This window comes from Perna viridis, chromosome 5, assembly GCF_037379345.1.
Source record: "Perna viridis isolate PV_CMFRI_1.1 ecotype Kerala chromosome 5, ASM3737934v1, whole genome shotgun sequence".
In the NCBI taxonomy this organism is placed as follows: domain Eukaryota; kingdom Metazoa; phylum Mollusca; class Bivalvia; order Mytilida; family Mytilidae; genus Perna; species Perna viridis.
The window spans coordinates 28,128,323-28,144,361 of record NC_142449.1 but is presented as its reverse complement, the minus strand read 5'-3'; the positions used below and the strand labels follow the sequence as shown (position 1 = coordinate 28,144,361).

General features: G+C 31.7%; 1 protein-coding gene across 1 annotated transcript; it reads right to left on the bottom strand.

Annotated features, from left to right (window-relative positions):
• Positions 1-7,267: 7,267 nt before the first annotated feature.
• On the bottom strand, positions 7,268-8,482 carry LOC148616942 (uncharacterized). Its single transcript, XM_088584121.1, has 2 exons — positions 8,302-8,482; positions 7,268-7,803 (listed from the first exon to the last, which is right to left on the bottom strand). The coding sequence occupies exons 1-2, from the start codon at positions 8,400-8,402 to the stop codon at positions 7,350-7,352; spliced, it is 555 nt and encodes a 184-aa protein (XP_088440247.1). The 5' UTR covers positions 8,403-8,482; the 3' UTR covers positions 7,268-7,349.
• Positions 8,483-16,039: the final 7,557 nt, after the last annotated feature.

Genomic DNA, 16,039 nt, shown 5'->3' with positions numbered 1-16,039 from the left:
TCTGCAAAATGTACCACCAAACCTCTTTCAAAACTTTAAACTTCTATACTCACAACTGTCAAAGAGGGTCTGCAGTCCTACCACAACACTTGTTACTCCCGTAGTGGTATTAATTCAATGTGGATCCTGAACAATTCGAAAGATCTTTTGGACTATCAATTCAAGACTATTATCTGAATATAATAGCATTAAAACCTATGAACGTCCACCACACTTGGCAAATATGCTGTCAATAAAAAATTCCAGTTGTTTGAAAATAGAAGTATACAGTGTTGAAAATCATAGGTTTTAACTCTATTATATTCTGGTAATAGTCTTGAACTGATTGTCTCCAAAAGATCTTTCGAATTTTTCAGGATCCATATTGAATTAAAAACCACTACTGGAGTAACAACTGTTGTGGTAGGACTGCAGACCCTCTTTGACAGTTGTGAGTATAGAAGTTAAAACTTTGAAAGAGGTGTGGTGGTACATTGTGCAGATTCAACTATGAAACGTTGTTTGTAAGGATCCTTGTGGAGTTTAGGAATCCAGTACATAGACGGTAAATCACAATCATCGATCTTGGTAGAGAGACCAAAAGAAGATAGCATAGATTTATAGAACTAAATGTATTTTTGAATTATTCAGTGGTTCAAAACTTAAATAAACGTTATAACTATATGCTGAATGATGTTGTGGAGGTTTAAATTAGACTTTATTCCGCAGAGTATCTAACGGAATTGCACGTACCAGCAACGGACAGATAAGACATTGTATAGAAATAAAATATATAAGGTCACAATGCATGAGCTATAGTAAAGTGCTAACCTCAAAAGGTCAAATTCATATAATTAAAAAAAAAGAAAGAAAGAAAACCGATATATTTTTTTTATCTTTTTTTCCAATTGTTGATGTTTTGATGGCATTTGTGGCTGGTGCCCGTCTTAAAATGGCAATAATGGCACAATTTCAAAAATTTGAATTGATTACTTAATATGCAAGTTTAACATACTGTTCAAAAGGCTGACTGACATGCGACAGGCAGGATTGAAATTATTTATTAACAATGTAGGTCGATGTTTTACATTTTTTATCAATATGATTGTTTTTGTGAAAGAAGAATACCATTTAAAAACGAAACATCCGTTTAAGTTTCACAGCGTTTAGCTGTCAATAACGGAAAACAGCACACACGTCAGTACTAACTGTTACATGTAGACGCATAGAAGAAATAAGTAGCAGTCCAGCTAGAAATGTGCAAAGGACGACGGTAATTGTGTTTTATGTTTGCAATCTTTTCAATTTGATCTAAAAACATATCGTTAATTATATAGGGGCACTTTTGGTAGGAAAATGTTTCCATACACGTTTCCTTTGTAACCCAGAAAAATATTTTTTAATAACGTTGGGGAAATTCATTCATTTTATCCCGACTTTGTGTATTTTCTTAGACGGCTAGCTGAAGCGTTTATAGTGGGTTTCGAACGTCAGACAGTTTTGGAGCTTGGGTCAATTAAAGCTTGTATCGCTGTTGGATATGATTAAGACTGCAAAAATAAATAATAATAATAAAAAAAGTAAGGAAAAAAATACCATTGCACCCTTTTTATGCATGAATCACTGTTTCTTTTTTTTGCATGATTCTTACATGGACTGATCCCTAACTATAGATACAAAACGAAATCTTTATTGATAAAAGATTTACAAAAGGGACGTCCCTATGATTCTGGTAAAACTTGGTATATTCTTTAAAATATGCGTGTACTACTCTTATTCTGATATGTCCATTAATTACAATAGTATAATATGAAGTCACAATCTTCGAAATAAAGGCCCCGATAATAGATATTTATCCACATTCAAAATCACGAACATTCGTGTTTTTAATTTTCGTATGAACGATGTGCATTTTTATAATATAGTAATTAGTTAGAAGAAAAAAATAACATGATCATACATTTAATAACAATAATATAGTTTAGACATATAGACATGAGAATTTCATTCTGTGCATCCTAACTAATTATGATTGCGCTCAACAAGCGATACATTTGTGTCATGCCTGAATGCGTTATGTGGCGAAAAGTAGTCATACGTTGAGAGGTATATATGCGTAGAGTAATGTCAAAATGCGGTTGTTCTCGTATATGATATGTTATTGATTAAGCGATACCATAACTATTATATGAAGAATTATAATGTTCATTTTCTGAAGATAACTACTATAACACTTTAATGGATAAAATGCCATAATAGCACTAACTACATTAAGAATACATAACGAAGGTTTTAAATAATAAATTAATTAATTATTAATTAATACCAACGTCTATTATTATATTTAAGTCTTGTTTTAGGCATCAAGGTAAACTCTGCATTTTTAAGGTGTCTTCTCACTTAGCCAACAGTCCTAGTTGCTCATTGGCTTTTTTTACTTTGTATGTATGATTTTAGTTACTTAACTGTGGAGTTGGTGTAAGACAAGGAGAAAACTTGTCACCTTATTTGTTCTCAATTGTTTTAATTATTTAGAAATCTTTATGCAAAACAATGAAGTACAAACTCTAGATTTGATAGAAACGTTCATGCTCAGAAATGTTTGATGTATATGTCAAAATATTTGTCATACTTTATGCTGATGAAACAATTATAATGTCAGAAACAAAGGAAGCTATGCAAAATCATTGGATGTGTTTGCTAATAACTGTAAGGAATGGAAATTACAAGTTAATACTGAAAAGACAGAAGTTGTTGTCTTCAGTAACAGAAAGTGTGAACAACATTTTCAATTTAAAATATATAACAAAAAATATAGAAATAGTAGAGTCGTATACATATCTAGGCACGTTTTTAATTGCAACGGCAGTTTCACTATTGCAAGAAAGCGTTTATTAGATAAAGCCTATAAAGCCCTTTTTGCTATTTATAGGAAACTAAGAAAAATTCCACTGCCAATTGATTTACAGTTGAAGTTATTTGATACTATGATATCACCAATACTGTCATATTCCTCTGAGGTCTAGGGTTTTGAAAATAAGCAAAACATTGAAAAGGTGCATCTTAAATTTTGTAAAAATATCTTTAAGCTGAGAAGCACCACTCCAAATTTTATGGTTTATGGAGAGTTGTATGGAATTCCACTTGAAATATTTGTTAAAGTAAGAATTGTTAGCTTTTGGGCAGGAACTTTGCAAAAAGAAGAAAACTGTCAAATATAATGCTTCGGCTTATGATAAAATTGCATGACAATAATCCAACCAAATTTAGGTGGGTTATCTATATTAAATTTATCTTGGAAGATACGGGTCTTAGTTACTTATGGAACGAACACGTTAAAGTAAATATTAACTGGCTTAAGGTCACAATTAAACAGACATTATGCGATTAATTCTATCAATCTTGGTTTTCACAAATGGTCAACACATCTCGTGGTGAATTCTATTTAATTTGTAAACATGAATTTAGAATTGAACCATATCTTCTCAGATTGTCCCCAGCAGAACGTATTCATTTGACAAAATTAAGATGTTCCAACTTAAAACTACCAATAGAAACTGGGAGGTGGTTTGGAGTCCCAAGAAGTCAAATAATATGTAATCTCTGTAAAGAAGGGTTGGGAGATGAATTTCACATATTCTTCCAGTGTAATAATCCAACGGTTAAATATTTCGTTACATCACAGATTACTACTCAAAGCAACCGGATATGAGTAAATTTGATGGGTTATTGACTATCTGTAATGTTCAATTATACAAAAGAGTGTGTGCTTTTTTACGAAAAATTGCTAATATCATATGAAAGTTAATGTGCTAAAATATATATATGAATCTGTTTGTATTCACATATTTTATTAAATTGACTGTTCTGTGTATTGGTGTTGTATATTTGTCTTATTTACATGCATGTACATGTTTGTATTCTTCTTTTTGTTATCCTCTTGTACACCTACTGTGTCTGAGGCTATCAATAAAATCTTATCTTGTCTTGTGGAAAAAAAAATACATATGCATCTTTGGGTTTGTCTTTTTCCTATATTTTTCGGGGTAGTGATCGGTAATTTTTTATAATTCAAATCTTATGTAAATTTTATTACTGACAAATGCGTATTTAGATATTATCATAACTGATATGATGAATATTATGCAAATGAAATCGTAATCGAGGCAGACTTAAAATATATGGAACCCAACTGTAAATTATGAAAATTTCACATTTCAAAATGCATTTATTAAATAATTCATAAATATTATATATCCTTTTAAATGAAACCCGCATCATGACATATCTTTTTATGGGCTATATGATTCTGCATAGATTTGAATAAATTAAATTAAAATGAAACTCTATCGAACAAAATATTCTTCTTCATCGATAGATTAGGCTTCAAAATGCAAATTACAGCTAAACTGAGTGGATGGGTGAACATCTGTGAAAAACTAAATCATTAATGACATAAGTATAAAGTTCCATTAAAGTAAAAGCTTTTTAGATGTTTTCGTTTATAGTTTTAATTTTACATTCAATTTAATTGTGAATCAGCGTTAATATGTCTATGTCATTCACACAAATGCCTGGTACTGATTAAATATGATGTAACTTTTATATTTCACAAGCAAAAAGAGTCTTGACTTGTTAAGACATGTATCGTTAATTTGATCCTCTATCTTACATAATAACACCTAGATTAGCTTTTCCGTACTACCATACACCTGGTACTAAGTAACAGCACTAGATTAGTCCTATGAGGAGCTATTTTAAATATAGCCTAGCTGGCCGAGTGGTCTTTGCCGCTGGACCTTGTTCTTGTTGTTGCCAAAGATGTCACAGCGCTACGAGTTCTAGTCCTGCGCGGAGGGACAAGTGTAGGTCAAGATACAATGTCTGTAGTATCCCTTATCTCAAGTTATTTTGGGTAGATGCGATATATCAAATCCGTGAAATTAGGATTGTTTAAAGATAATACGTCATCTATTAAGCGGAAACTGAGATTGAAGGATCCAGCTAAATGATATTCTTTCTTTCGGATAAGATCAGCTATAAAGTCAGTCTCATAAGAGAGAAGGAATAGGTCAGGAAGTAGAGGAGCACAATTTTTTCCCATTGGAATGCCGACCGTTTGTTGAAAAAATATGTTGCATATTAAAAATTCCAGCATTTTGTAAACATCTTCTTCTGTATATTTAGAAGATGATTTGGAATTATTTTTAAAAAGTATGAGGAATCTCTTCCAAGAACTATATATTTGTATATAAGTGTACCATCTTTTTTGGAGAAATAACGATGTATAATGATTTTAAGTCGGTATTTTAACTGAGTATGTGGAATAGAAGTATACAGTGTTGAAAAATCATATGTTTTAATGCTATTATATTCTGATAACAATTTTGAACTGATTGTCTCCAAAAGATCTAAAAGGAACTAATGATATGGTTTTGAATATTGAAAGAATATTAACATGTTGTGGATGAGTAATCAAGGGAACCGAGGTTATAGCGGTAATAAAAAGAATGTAATCCAGGGACAAACACCAGACATGGAAAACAGACGTACACAAGAAAGAACATAAAGTAACTAAAATCATACATACAAAGTAACAAAAGTAAATGAGCAACTCGGACTCCACTAAAAACTGGGAGTATGGAACAGGTGCACCGGTAGTGTAAGCGTCCTCTTCTAGAAACACCCGCCGATTTGCTCATAAAAAAGTCAAGTCCGGGGTAGACAAACGAGGAAAGGAAAACCATGACCCGTTGAATAAATCAGTTTTCATGAAGCTGATGGATACACCATAACAATCCACGAGTTCATGATGACGACCATAAATCTTCTGTAGTGATGACTTCAATCTTGTAGCAACACAACCCTGTTCCAGAAGCCTATTTGTTATAGTTTTAGCGCGATACAAAAAGTCTGCGTAGTTTCGGCAAAATCGGGCATAACGTATGAGTTGTGATATGAACACTGCATACGCAGGAGCCGAGGGAATGTTGCCACAGATGAAAGGAAAGTTGACAATTCTGAATGAAAAGTCATCACGTTTGTCGTAAAGTTTGGTCAATAGTTTTCCTTTACCATCGATGTCTAAGTGTAGGTCAAGATATAAGGCTGACTTCACAATTTCTGTATATCTTTTATCTCAAGTTCTTTTGGGTAGATGCGATGTATCAAATCCCCGAAATTAAGATTGTTTAAAGATAATACGTCATCTATATAGCGGAAACTGAGATTGAAGGATCCAGCCAAACGTTATTGTTAAATTCTGTATATATAAACAATAGGCAAATGTTCAAGCCTTTAATTAATTAATTCCAAAGTAAAAGAAAATAATCAATTTTTTTTTGTATTTCTTTTTTTTTTATTTGTTTCTGATTTTGCTTTAAAATCGCTTTTGTTTTGTTTTTGTTTTGTTTTAGTTTGTTTATTTGTTTGTTTTTTTTTAATATATTTCATCTTTTTTATTGGGAGATTACTTCAAAATTTGGTGAAAGAAATCTGTAAAACTTCCTGACTTCGCATTCATCTCTAAAACATGATATTTGCCCAGTTATTCAATATCATATAAGTTTAAAACCATGAAAGTACTACAATACTAAGGAAAAGACAAATAAATAGATACTTGGGAGCTAGAATTACAGTACTATAAAAAACATTAATTGTTTTCTTTTCTTTTTTTTTTTTTTTTTTGTTTTTTTGTTTTTTGTTGTTTTTTTTTTGTTTTGGTACATATATGATTTACAATGGGTTATCTCCCTGTATATTCCTATTTTGCCTGTTACCATATGATATTGTGTATATTGATAAAACACGTAAATGTACATTATTTCAGTCCATATATTATGCGTTCTTGTAATTTATTTGTGTTAAATGTAATATGAGGCCAGGTGTCAATTACACAAAAAGTGGAAAGTGTGCAATTAATCGTAAATTATAACGTCATAATGCAATTTTTGGTTCTGAACTCATTACTTACGACTTTTTGTAAAAACCACAACTGGATCAAAGGAAAACGTGTTACATCTAGGTAATTCTCAGAGTGGAAGTGAATTTCCTTTGACTGAAAACTTCTACTGTTTATTACATATTACTTCAGCAAATAAACGTTTAAGATTATATTAAAACCACCCCATATGTGGACAATATTGCATGGTTTTCTAAGAGTCATTATACAAAATGTAAAGACTTAATCACCAAAATTATGCAAAACATAAGTATACATTCGATATAAAGAGAACCAATACCTGCAATGCTTTGTTATACATGAACGATAAGGAATTATATACCAGTGTTTAACATTCTTTAAATTTTATTCCATCATTGCCATTTTTGTTTGTTTAAAGAACATGTTTAGTTGTATGGAACAGTGTAAGTTAATCTTGGAATCGAAGCAAGCCACATACATAATGCATTGGTTTCTCCAGCTCAATATTTTCAGCATCATCATTACAACAGAATTCCACGAAACAATTTAGATAATCCTCCAAATCTACATACCCTGGTTCTCTCTGCGGGTATAAGTCCATGTATCTCCTGTCCGATTTCTTAATACCGGCACTTTCCCCCATGACCTCAAACTCTTTTTCAGATACCTTTCCGTCGTTATTCACATCAACCATTTTCATTGCATAGGAGAAGTAAAATGCAGCATCCTTCCTAAATTTGTCCTTATCTTTGGAATAATCCCTGGCCATATTGATTAAGAATTCTTCCTCGTTTACTTCTGTTAAACCCTTTAATAGCCAATCTCCCCAGTATTTCCGAGCATATGTCTTTGTTTCCGCGGCTTTTCTTTCATCCATTTGATGATATTCTGCAAACCTTTTCCTGAAATGTGGAAATAAAGTATATTGCATTTTTATTTGTAAAAAATAAGAAATGCCCAGATTTTTGTTTTACATTTAAAACATATGCATGTTTAAAACCTGCACATAGGGTTTAATCTAGTCGGGAAATGACGAAAAACTGTTCATTTGTTGTACTCACTTCTCTTTGAAGAAAATATCTTGAAATAAACAAAAAATGACAATATTGTTAATTTGATAATTTACTAAAAAGTATCCTTGTCATCGACTAGGGCCTGCAGTTAAACATATAGTAAACTGTTGCGAGATATTATATTGTATTTTGCTCAAAAAAGACACAATAAAAATTAGAGCTCGAAAGTTTTCTAGAATGGTTAAAATTGAAAAGAAAGAGAAACATAAATTGATAGAATGAAGACTTGAACTGTAAATCCTTACAAAAGTGTTCATTTCGTTTGGTATGATTTTCATACCATACGTTAATATGCTAGCTATCAGCAAGTGATGGTACAATACGTACGCAATAAGGTCAGCATCCTCTATCGTTAAAGTATTGCTTTTGTCAGTATCATACACTCGAAACATGCTTCTCCACTTATCCATCAAAAATTTATTTGCCATAGTTCTACACCAGCATGAAACATTTCAACCTGTTGAATCACAGGATTTACTATAAATTAAATACCATTCTGTTCGTTCTATATGACTGACTATGGAAATATATTCTTTCTATTTCTGCATTTTGCTGTCATTACCTTATATGTTAAAATAGTTATTTTCAATGTTTACCTGTGACTTCCTGGGACAAATGATGTACTTTTCAAATGTGCATTCAATTGCGATGCTTGACCTAATTTAACTAATGGTACGACGTTTTTGCATAAATAATTCTGAGCATCCATATTTTTATATTCTCATTGTGTACATTTGTATTTTCCTACTTAAATAAATGACAAAAGTCCTAATGTGAATATTTATAAATAAAACATTTTAATTATTCGCATTGTAAGAGTAAAAGTTTCGAACATTTATATCAATGGGTAAAGTTAAACTTAATCTTCTCATAAACATCGTTAAAAACCGAATCTGCATTAATTTTATGGTTTAACGTCACAAGAAAGATCTGCCTAAATTACATGAATCTTCTTGCAGTTACTAAATCTTGTATATATATAACAAACATTGTTCTCTTATAATCAAGGGAACAAAAGTTCTTGCGGAAAGTTCCAGGGACAAAGACCGAACATGGAAAACAGACATGCACAACAAAGAACATAAAGTAACTACAATAATACATACAAAGTAAAATAAAAACAATAAGCAACTCGGACTCCACTAAAAACTGGGAGTATGGACTAGGTGAACCGGTAGGGTAAGCGTCCTCTGTTTTTCTAGAAACACCCGCCGAGTTGCTCATGATTAGTCAGGTCCACGGTACACGAAAGAGGAAAAGGAAAACTATGACACAATGCACAATGACCAAATCAGTTTTCATAGTGCATATGGATACACCATAACGATCCACGAGTTCATGATGGAGACCAAAACACTTTGTAGTGATGACTTCAATCTTGTAGCAACATAACCCTGTACCAGTAGCGTAACCTAAGAGTCCTAGCGCGAAAAAAAAATTTGTGTTGTTACGGCAAGCTCTGGCATAACGTCTGAGTTGTGATATGAACACTCCATCGGCAAGTGCTGAAGGGAGTTGCCACAGATGAAATGAAAGTTGAAAATTCTGAATGACAAGTCATCATGTTTGTCGTAAAGTTTGGTCCTTTACCATCGAGATCGAGATCGAGAGAGAGAGAGAGAGAGAGAGAGAGAGAGAGAGAGAGAGAGAGTGGGGAGAGACATATACCTACTTAGTGCAATTAAAAGCAAAACACTAAACCATTAACTTTCTTTCGATACTGTACATTTTATAAATAATAAGGGGAGAAAGAAATTTGGTAGACATGTCGAGATTTGGTGTTTTTCCATGCATTAAACAAACGCAGGTGAAGTGTTTAATGGGTAGTTAATTGATTTTCAGTCAATCTATACATTCCAATCCTGTCAGTAAACAAACAAAACAAATGTCGAGAAAAAAAAGGACGACAACCGAAAAATAAGTCACATAAACCAACACACCAAAACATTACCCTACGATAAAGATAACTCATATTAAGATCTAAGATGAGCTGAGGTGCTCCATTAGGAGATTAGTTAATGGTTCTTTCAAGACACAAACTTTCAAATTTTTGCGTGTCAATATTGGAATGAACCACTCTTTTTGCCTTTTCATAGTTTTTAAGTGGACCCAGATTTAAATGGCGACTTTGAAAATAGCAATAACGAACAAACTAATACATGTACAATGAAACTTTTGTACAGTGATTGCGTATTTAAAGCATGGTTATTAAAGAACAAAAACGGAAGGGAATATGAATGCATACATACATTGATAGTATCAAAAAAAGAAGCTATCTTTTTCAAATGAAAGCTATTAGTCAATGTGTCCTTATGCATAGATACGAATTTTACTCAGTCCTGCAAGCCTTAAAGTAAAATTTCAGCAGATATATCTCATTCTTCGGTCATTGGATGTGCATTAAAAAAATATGTTGTCATATGATATTATTCCAACTGAAATTATTATCCTCAAAAGTTTTTATTTGATATTTTCCTGTCTTTGAAAATATCTAGCCTAAAGTATCGTTTTGATATATTTAATGATTTATGTTTTGTTAGTGTTTTGACCATTTTATCTTCGGTTACCTTTTTTCAGCTCAAAGAAAAACTACTTATAAAAATAGACAAATTGATTCCTGAAGACATCGACAGCTTGACCTTTCAACTCCATGGCACGGATAGCATTGTCCCTTGAAAACAAAACCCATTTTCATTTTTCGATAAGATTTGACTTAAATAAGCGATATTCCCATGTTTTAAAAACAAGGTCACTTCAATATAAGGTTGAATATCACTTATGATGGATACATAACATTGAATAAAATAAGTTTTTTCTAATATCTTTCATTTGATTTGCTGTGTTTTACAATGTCTTATATACAATTCCTTGAATATACTTTATATCATTGAACTATATCATTATCGTTTTCCTTTTACTGAGACGAACATGAACATACAATCTTAAAACTGTAAATATAGAAAAAAAAAACCGATGGAAACAAAAGAGCAATATTTATATTTTAAGCCCCTCTTTTCGATGGTTTTCAGGAATACACCAAGGTAGTTTGCAAGCTCCAGAACAGCGCCTGACGTTAGAAATTTACTCCGATGCTGCAGTCTGCCCTCTGAGGAAATGCAAGGATCTTCCAAAGTCAGGTAAATGTGAATGATTTTACGCGACATCATCCAGTTGTTAAACTAAGTTTGATTTGAATAATGTCCGACAGGAAACGAACGACTGCCGCTGAGTAGAATTTTAGTAGTTTACAGATCTGGAGGCGTCAGTCGGAACACTCCGGCAGTGGATGAAATATGGTATGAAAAAAAAACCCACCTTATTAACTGTTTAAACTGTCATTTTGTACCAATAGAATCAAGGATAAGGCAAAGTTACCCATATCATTTTGGTCAAATCGGTTTGGATTTTCATGTATTAGAATGCAAAGCAACTGTACCGGATTGGGTCCGATAACTTGAACAAAAAGCATTTTAATAATACAAATTGAAACAATTTCAAAAAGATAAAAAGGGAGTCATTACAAACTGAATCCTGTCTTGGTGAAATTATATTGCCATGTAACTGGATATTTGATATCCACTGTACAATGAATGATTTTTCTCATTTTAACCAATTATAACTAGGAGTCGCGCATTACATTTTCAATTCATTACGCTTTTTGAAGGTAAGTTAAGATCATTTAAAATTAGCTTATTCAAATTTCAATACTTTGTTTTGAGAAGAAAACGGACTAAATGGCCAAGAAAATAGGCTACACATTGTTTTATAATTCCAATTGTTTGTTAAAATATGATTACAAAATATTATTCGAACCGTGCATACGCGAAAATATGAACGTTGTCTTTAGATAATATTGTGTCCTTTACAACGTCAATGATTTAGTAAATTTTACTAACTACCGTTTTAGAAAAGATGTTGTAATAGCAAAATGCTAAAACAAAACACAGACACTATCAAAAGAAAAGCAAACAACATCTGACATACTCATAATAACAGCAGATCAGTTCTTGTAAAAGTTTCTCTCACAATTTCTTTCATGAAACATGTAAAACAAACTTAAGTCCATAAAATTATTAATCCGCCATGTGAAATATAATTTTAATTTCTTATTCAATATTAATCGAATGGGGAAATAATGTATTGACAAAAATGTTCATTACGGAAAAAACGGACGGGACTAATACAGAAAAAGGGTCTGAATACGAACACTCTCAATGCGAAATTTAAAACAGGTCCAATACAAACAGTCACAATACAAAAATTAAGACAAAACATATACACTCAGTACAAAAACAAAAACAAAACAAAAAACAACAAATGTAGTATGTCCAGTCTCAATGTGGATTGTTCGTTTCTGGATACGTTTTCTTCCGTTGTTCAGATACACAGCCTAATTGTTTTATCGAGCTAGAGGCACGTAGTTATATAGTTGTGTTTGCTTACTTCACTGGATAAATAATGTATTATAAAATGTGTTGTTTTTTTATATTGGCCTTGTCGTATGTCCTCATACGGTTGAAAGAGCTTGATCGTTGTATACCTTTTCAGGCACTTATACATCCAAAAATTAATTCATTGTACCTTAAAAGTCTTAGGCATGTAATAAAAAAAGTCGTGGTATTTTATATTCGTGATTTATCCTTACCTATTTCAGTATCTGAGACTTTTAGAAATGTTTGTTTTTACTTACATTAGTTTAAATATCACCCCCGAAACACTGTCAAGTGATAGAAATGAACGTGAAAAGATAGATAATATATGTCAAGTACTACAGTTTGAACGTGAATGGAGCACGTTAAGGATCGTAACCCACAAACGTTTTCAGTCCATTTTTGTTATATTTTCAACAAATACAACAACTTTTACAATTAAAGCAAGGCTGTCTGTCAATATGTTCTCCATTTACAATGGATATGATGGAATGTATCGTTGACTTCGATAAACAGTTTTTCAGACAATACAAAACAATGCTTCGACATATGCACTTTATCATGAAAGTGAACAGATTTTAATACGATTTCTACATTTTTCTGCCATTATGTAGGCATTTAAAGATTTATTATTATATTTCTTATTGAGAAATATTTAAGATCTTGTATCTAATGCCAACTTGTGTTTTCATTTTGATAAACTAAATAAAAATGACTAAATTATACATACAATGAACGTGAAGGAGTACTACAAACACTTATTAAATTTACTTAGTGGATTCTTAAATTAGTGATTTTGAGGTTTTCGGTGTACACATAAAAGGGAATCTCTTTTTTTTTCGATGGGAACCAAATTTCGTGGTTGGGTCTACCCACGAAAACCACGAAAATGTGTACCATACGAATAATAGTACTTTCACAGTAATCCTCTCACAATTTATTTATATTCTACCTTAAATCAAAATGCTATAAACTTAAGAACTAAATCTGAATTCTATCAGATGATATTAGTCAGATCAAATCTGTTGCAGTTTTTACGATGAATAGAATAAAGAGTCACAAGGCGTATTTTTAAGGGTTTTTTTTTAAATATTGTATGGTTGTAGAGTTTTTATTGTAATTTACGCCTTTATGAATAATCAAAAACCGTACGGGTACACTTTTTAGTAGCAGTCTTTGTATGAATCATGCACATTCTCTAACATGTGATACATCTATAAAAAAGGCTACACATTTTTATTTTTGTTATTTAATTGCTTTATATGTCTATATTATGAAATGTATAATTATTCATTCCAATCTGTTTGCTCTGTGGAAATAATCCACATGGAAAATCTAGTAGTTTCTATTGAATTTTAGTATCATTTACAGAGATATTGCACTTAATTTTGATTTATACAGTACATTCTATATAATCATTTTTTTATCTCCTATGAACAAGGGTTATATGAAAGCCAAATGTTACTTCCGGTTTACTATAACATTTTAAACAAAATATCTAGAAAAACAGAGGATGCTTACCCTACCGGTGCACCTGGTCCATGCTCAAAGTTTTTGGTGGAGTCCGAGTTGATCATTTGCTTTTGTTACTTTGTATGTATGATTTTAGTTACTTTATGTTCTTTGTTGTGTATGTCTGTTTTTCCATGTCTGGTCTTCGTCCCTGGATTGCATTCTTTTGATTACCGCTATAACCTTGGTTCCCTTGATTACTCATCCAAAACAAAAATGTAGGCTTTCCAACCATGAAGCACATTTCGCTCCGAGTTGCTCATTTGCTTTTGTTACTATGTATGTATGATTTTAGTTACTTTATGTTCTTTGTTGTGTATGTCTGCTATTTATGTCTGGCCTTTGTTCCTGGATTACATTCTTTTGATTACCGCTAGATTCTCGGTTCCCTTGATTACTCTTAGCTGGAGTACTACTTAAATATCAATTAGGTTTTTGAATAACACTAGTCGTTAACATTAACATTAGTCGAAAATGATTTTTTGTAAATTCAAACCTGCTTAGAATGCACATCAAAGACTATTGTCGATTTCACATAACTGTCGTTAGAGTAAAAAAAAAACTCTTTAGTAATGATGACGTAATAGAAAATAGCATCGCGACGAAATAACTAACGATTAATTTTGCATTAACGATTTAAAGAGAAATTTACTGCACTGCACGCTGAAAATATGCGGAATAATTTTCAATAAAAAATAAAGGAAAAAACGAACTTGTCGAACTTGAAATCACAAATCGAAGGACATTACAAAATTACACATGAACTGACAAAATCGAGAATAAACGGGATATAAGAAAATAACCATCATGCTTCTGACTCAATACAGAAATGTCAAAATAAAGTGGTTTGTTAAACCAGGTTTTACGGCTAAATGAAACGTCTCGTTTCCACAGTGGCCATAAGACCACACTATTTGAGGTTAAGGTTTGTACAACACGACACAAAAATTATCCAAAATATCTTTTGTAATTTTCTGTTTTTCGTTTTAGACGGTACAACATAGCAAAACAATGTAGGGGTTATGGTTATTATGACATGAAGACATTTCCTTTTCTTTTTTATTTTGTCTAAAAACTACTATCTGGATATTTCAAATCTTGGCGGTGGTTCAAATTTGCTCAAATACAATTAATTATTTTCGTTTGCAGGATTACGCTAAAAATAAATCAATAACGGTCATGTGGAATTTGATAGCGTATGTTTTTTACTTAAAACTATAATACGCAAGTAGATTCTCACTGGCACATTGATTCATGTTATAACACAATTAATCTCCTCGCATTAATCTTCCCTACGGTTTCTTGGAATTAAAATTTTCGCTGGTCGATAATATAATTCAATATTTCGTTTTTTAACACTCATTTTTGGCGGGAAATTAACAAAGAAATATAGAAAAAAAAACAAAATATTTCGCTAGAACATTTTCGAATTTTTGTCCGAAAGGTATGTCCGAAAAATAAATAAAAATTACAAAGTTATTTACAAAATTCGTGTTATATTGGTGTAAAATAAAAGGTATGTCCCGGTTTTCGTAATCTAGTTTGTCTGCTTAAAATGGTAATATAAACAGGAATTTTAACAAAGATGACGTCGGAAGTTTTAAATGGGACTGACGACGTTCTGTTTATAAGTCAGTACAATTTGCCTTTTTGATTTTCTATTTGTTACTATAAGTTGTATTTCACTTTAAGAAATTGAAACACTGGGTTATTGGGTTTAAGCTCATATTTCTTCCTAGATATTGAGGTAATTGCTGGAATCGTAGTTATTTTATCATGTATTTTTTCCTAAGCTTAGTTAGAAACATCTCTTAGGAATAATTATTAAAAAGAAGTTGGACATCTAAGTATAATATTGATATAATATTAATCCTTTAGATTTTGTATTAGATTTGCGCCCACTCATTCTAGACCTGGTGCACAGTTAGCTTTTTTATATCTATAATGTGTCAGTGTGTCAGTGTGTTTTTAAGTTATAAGAGCTTGCATATATAGTCGAACAATATTTTGCGACAGCCATCCACATGTCTGGACTTCATAATAAAAGTTCATCCTTTCCAGACAAACAATTACTTGAATTCGGTCAGTCTTTTAAAATAAAGTGCTCTTGAAAGAAAAACTAA

Coding starts and splice junctions, on each gene's coding strand:
- LOC148616942 (XM_088584121.1), bottom strand. CDS start 8,402: ATGGCAAATAAATTTTTGATGGATAAGTGGAGAAGCATGTTTCGAGTG. Junction 7,804..8,301: donor GAGGATGCTGACCTTATTGC/GTACGTATTGTA, acceptor TCCACATTTCAG/GAAAAGGTTTGCAGAATATC.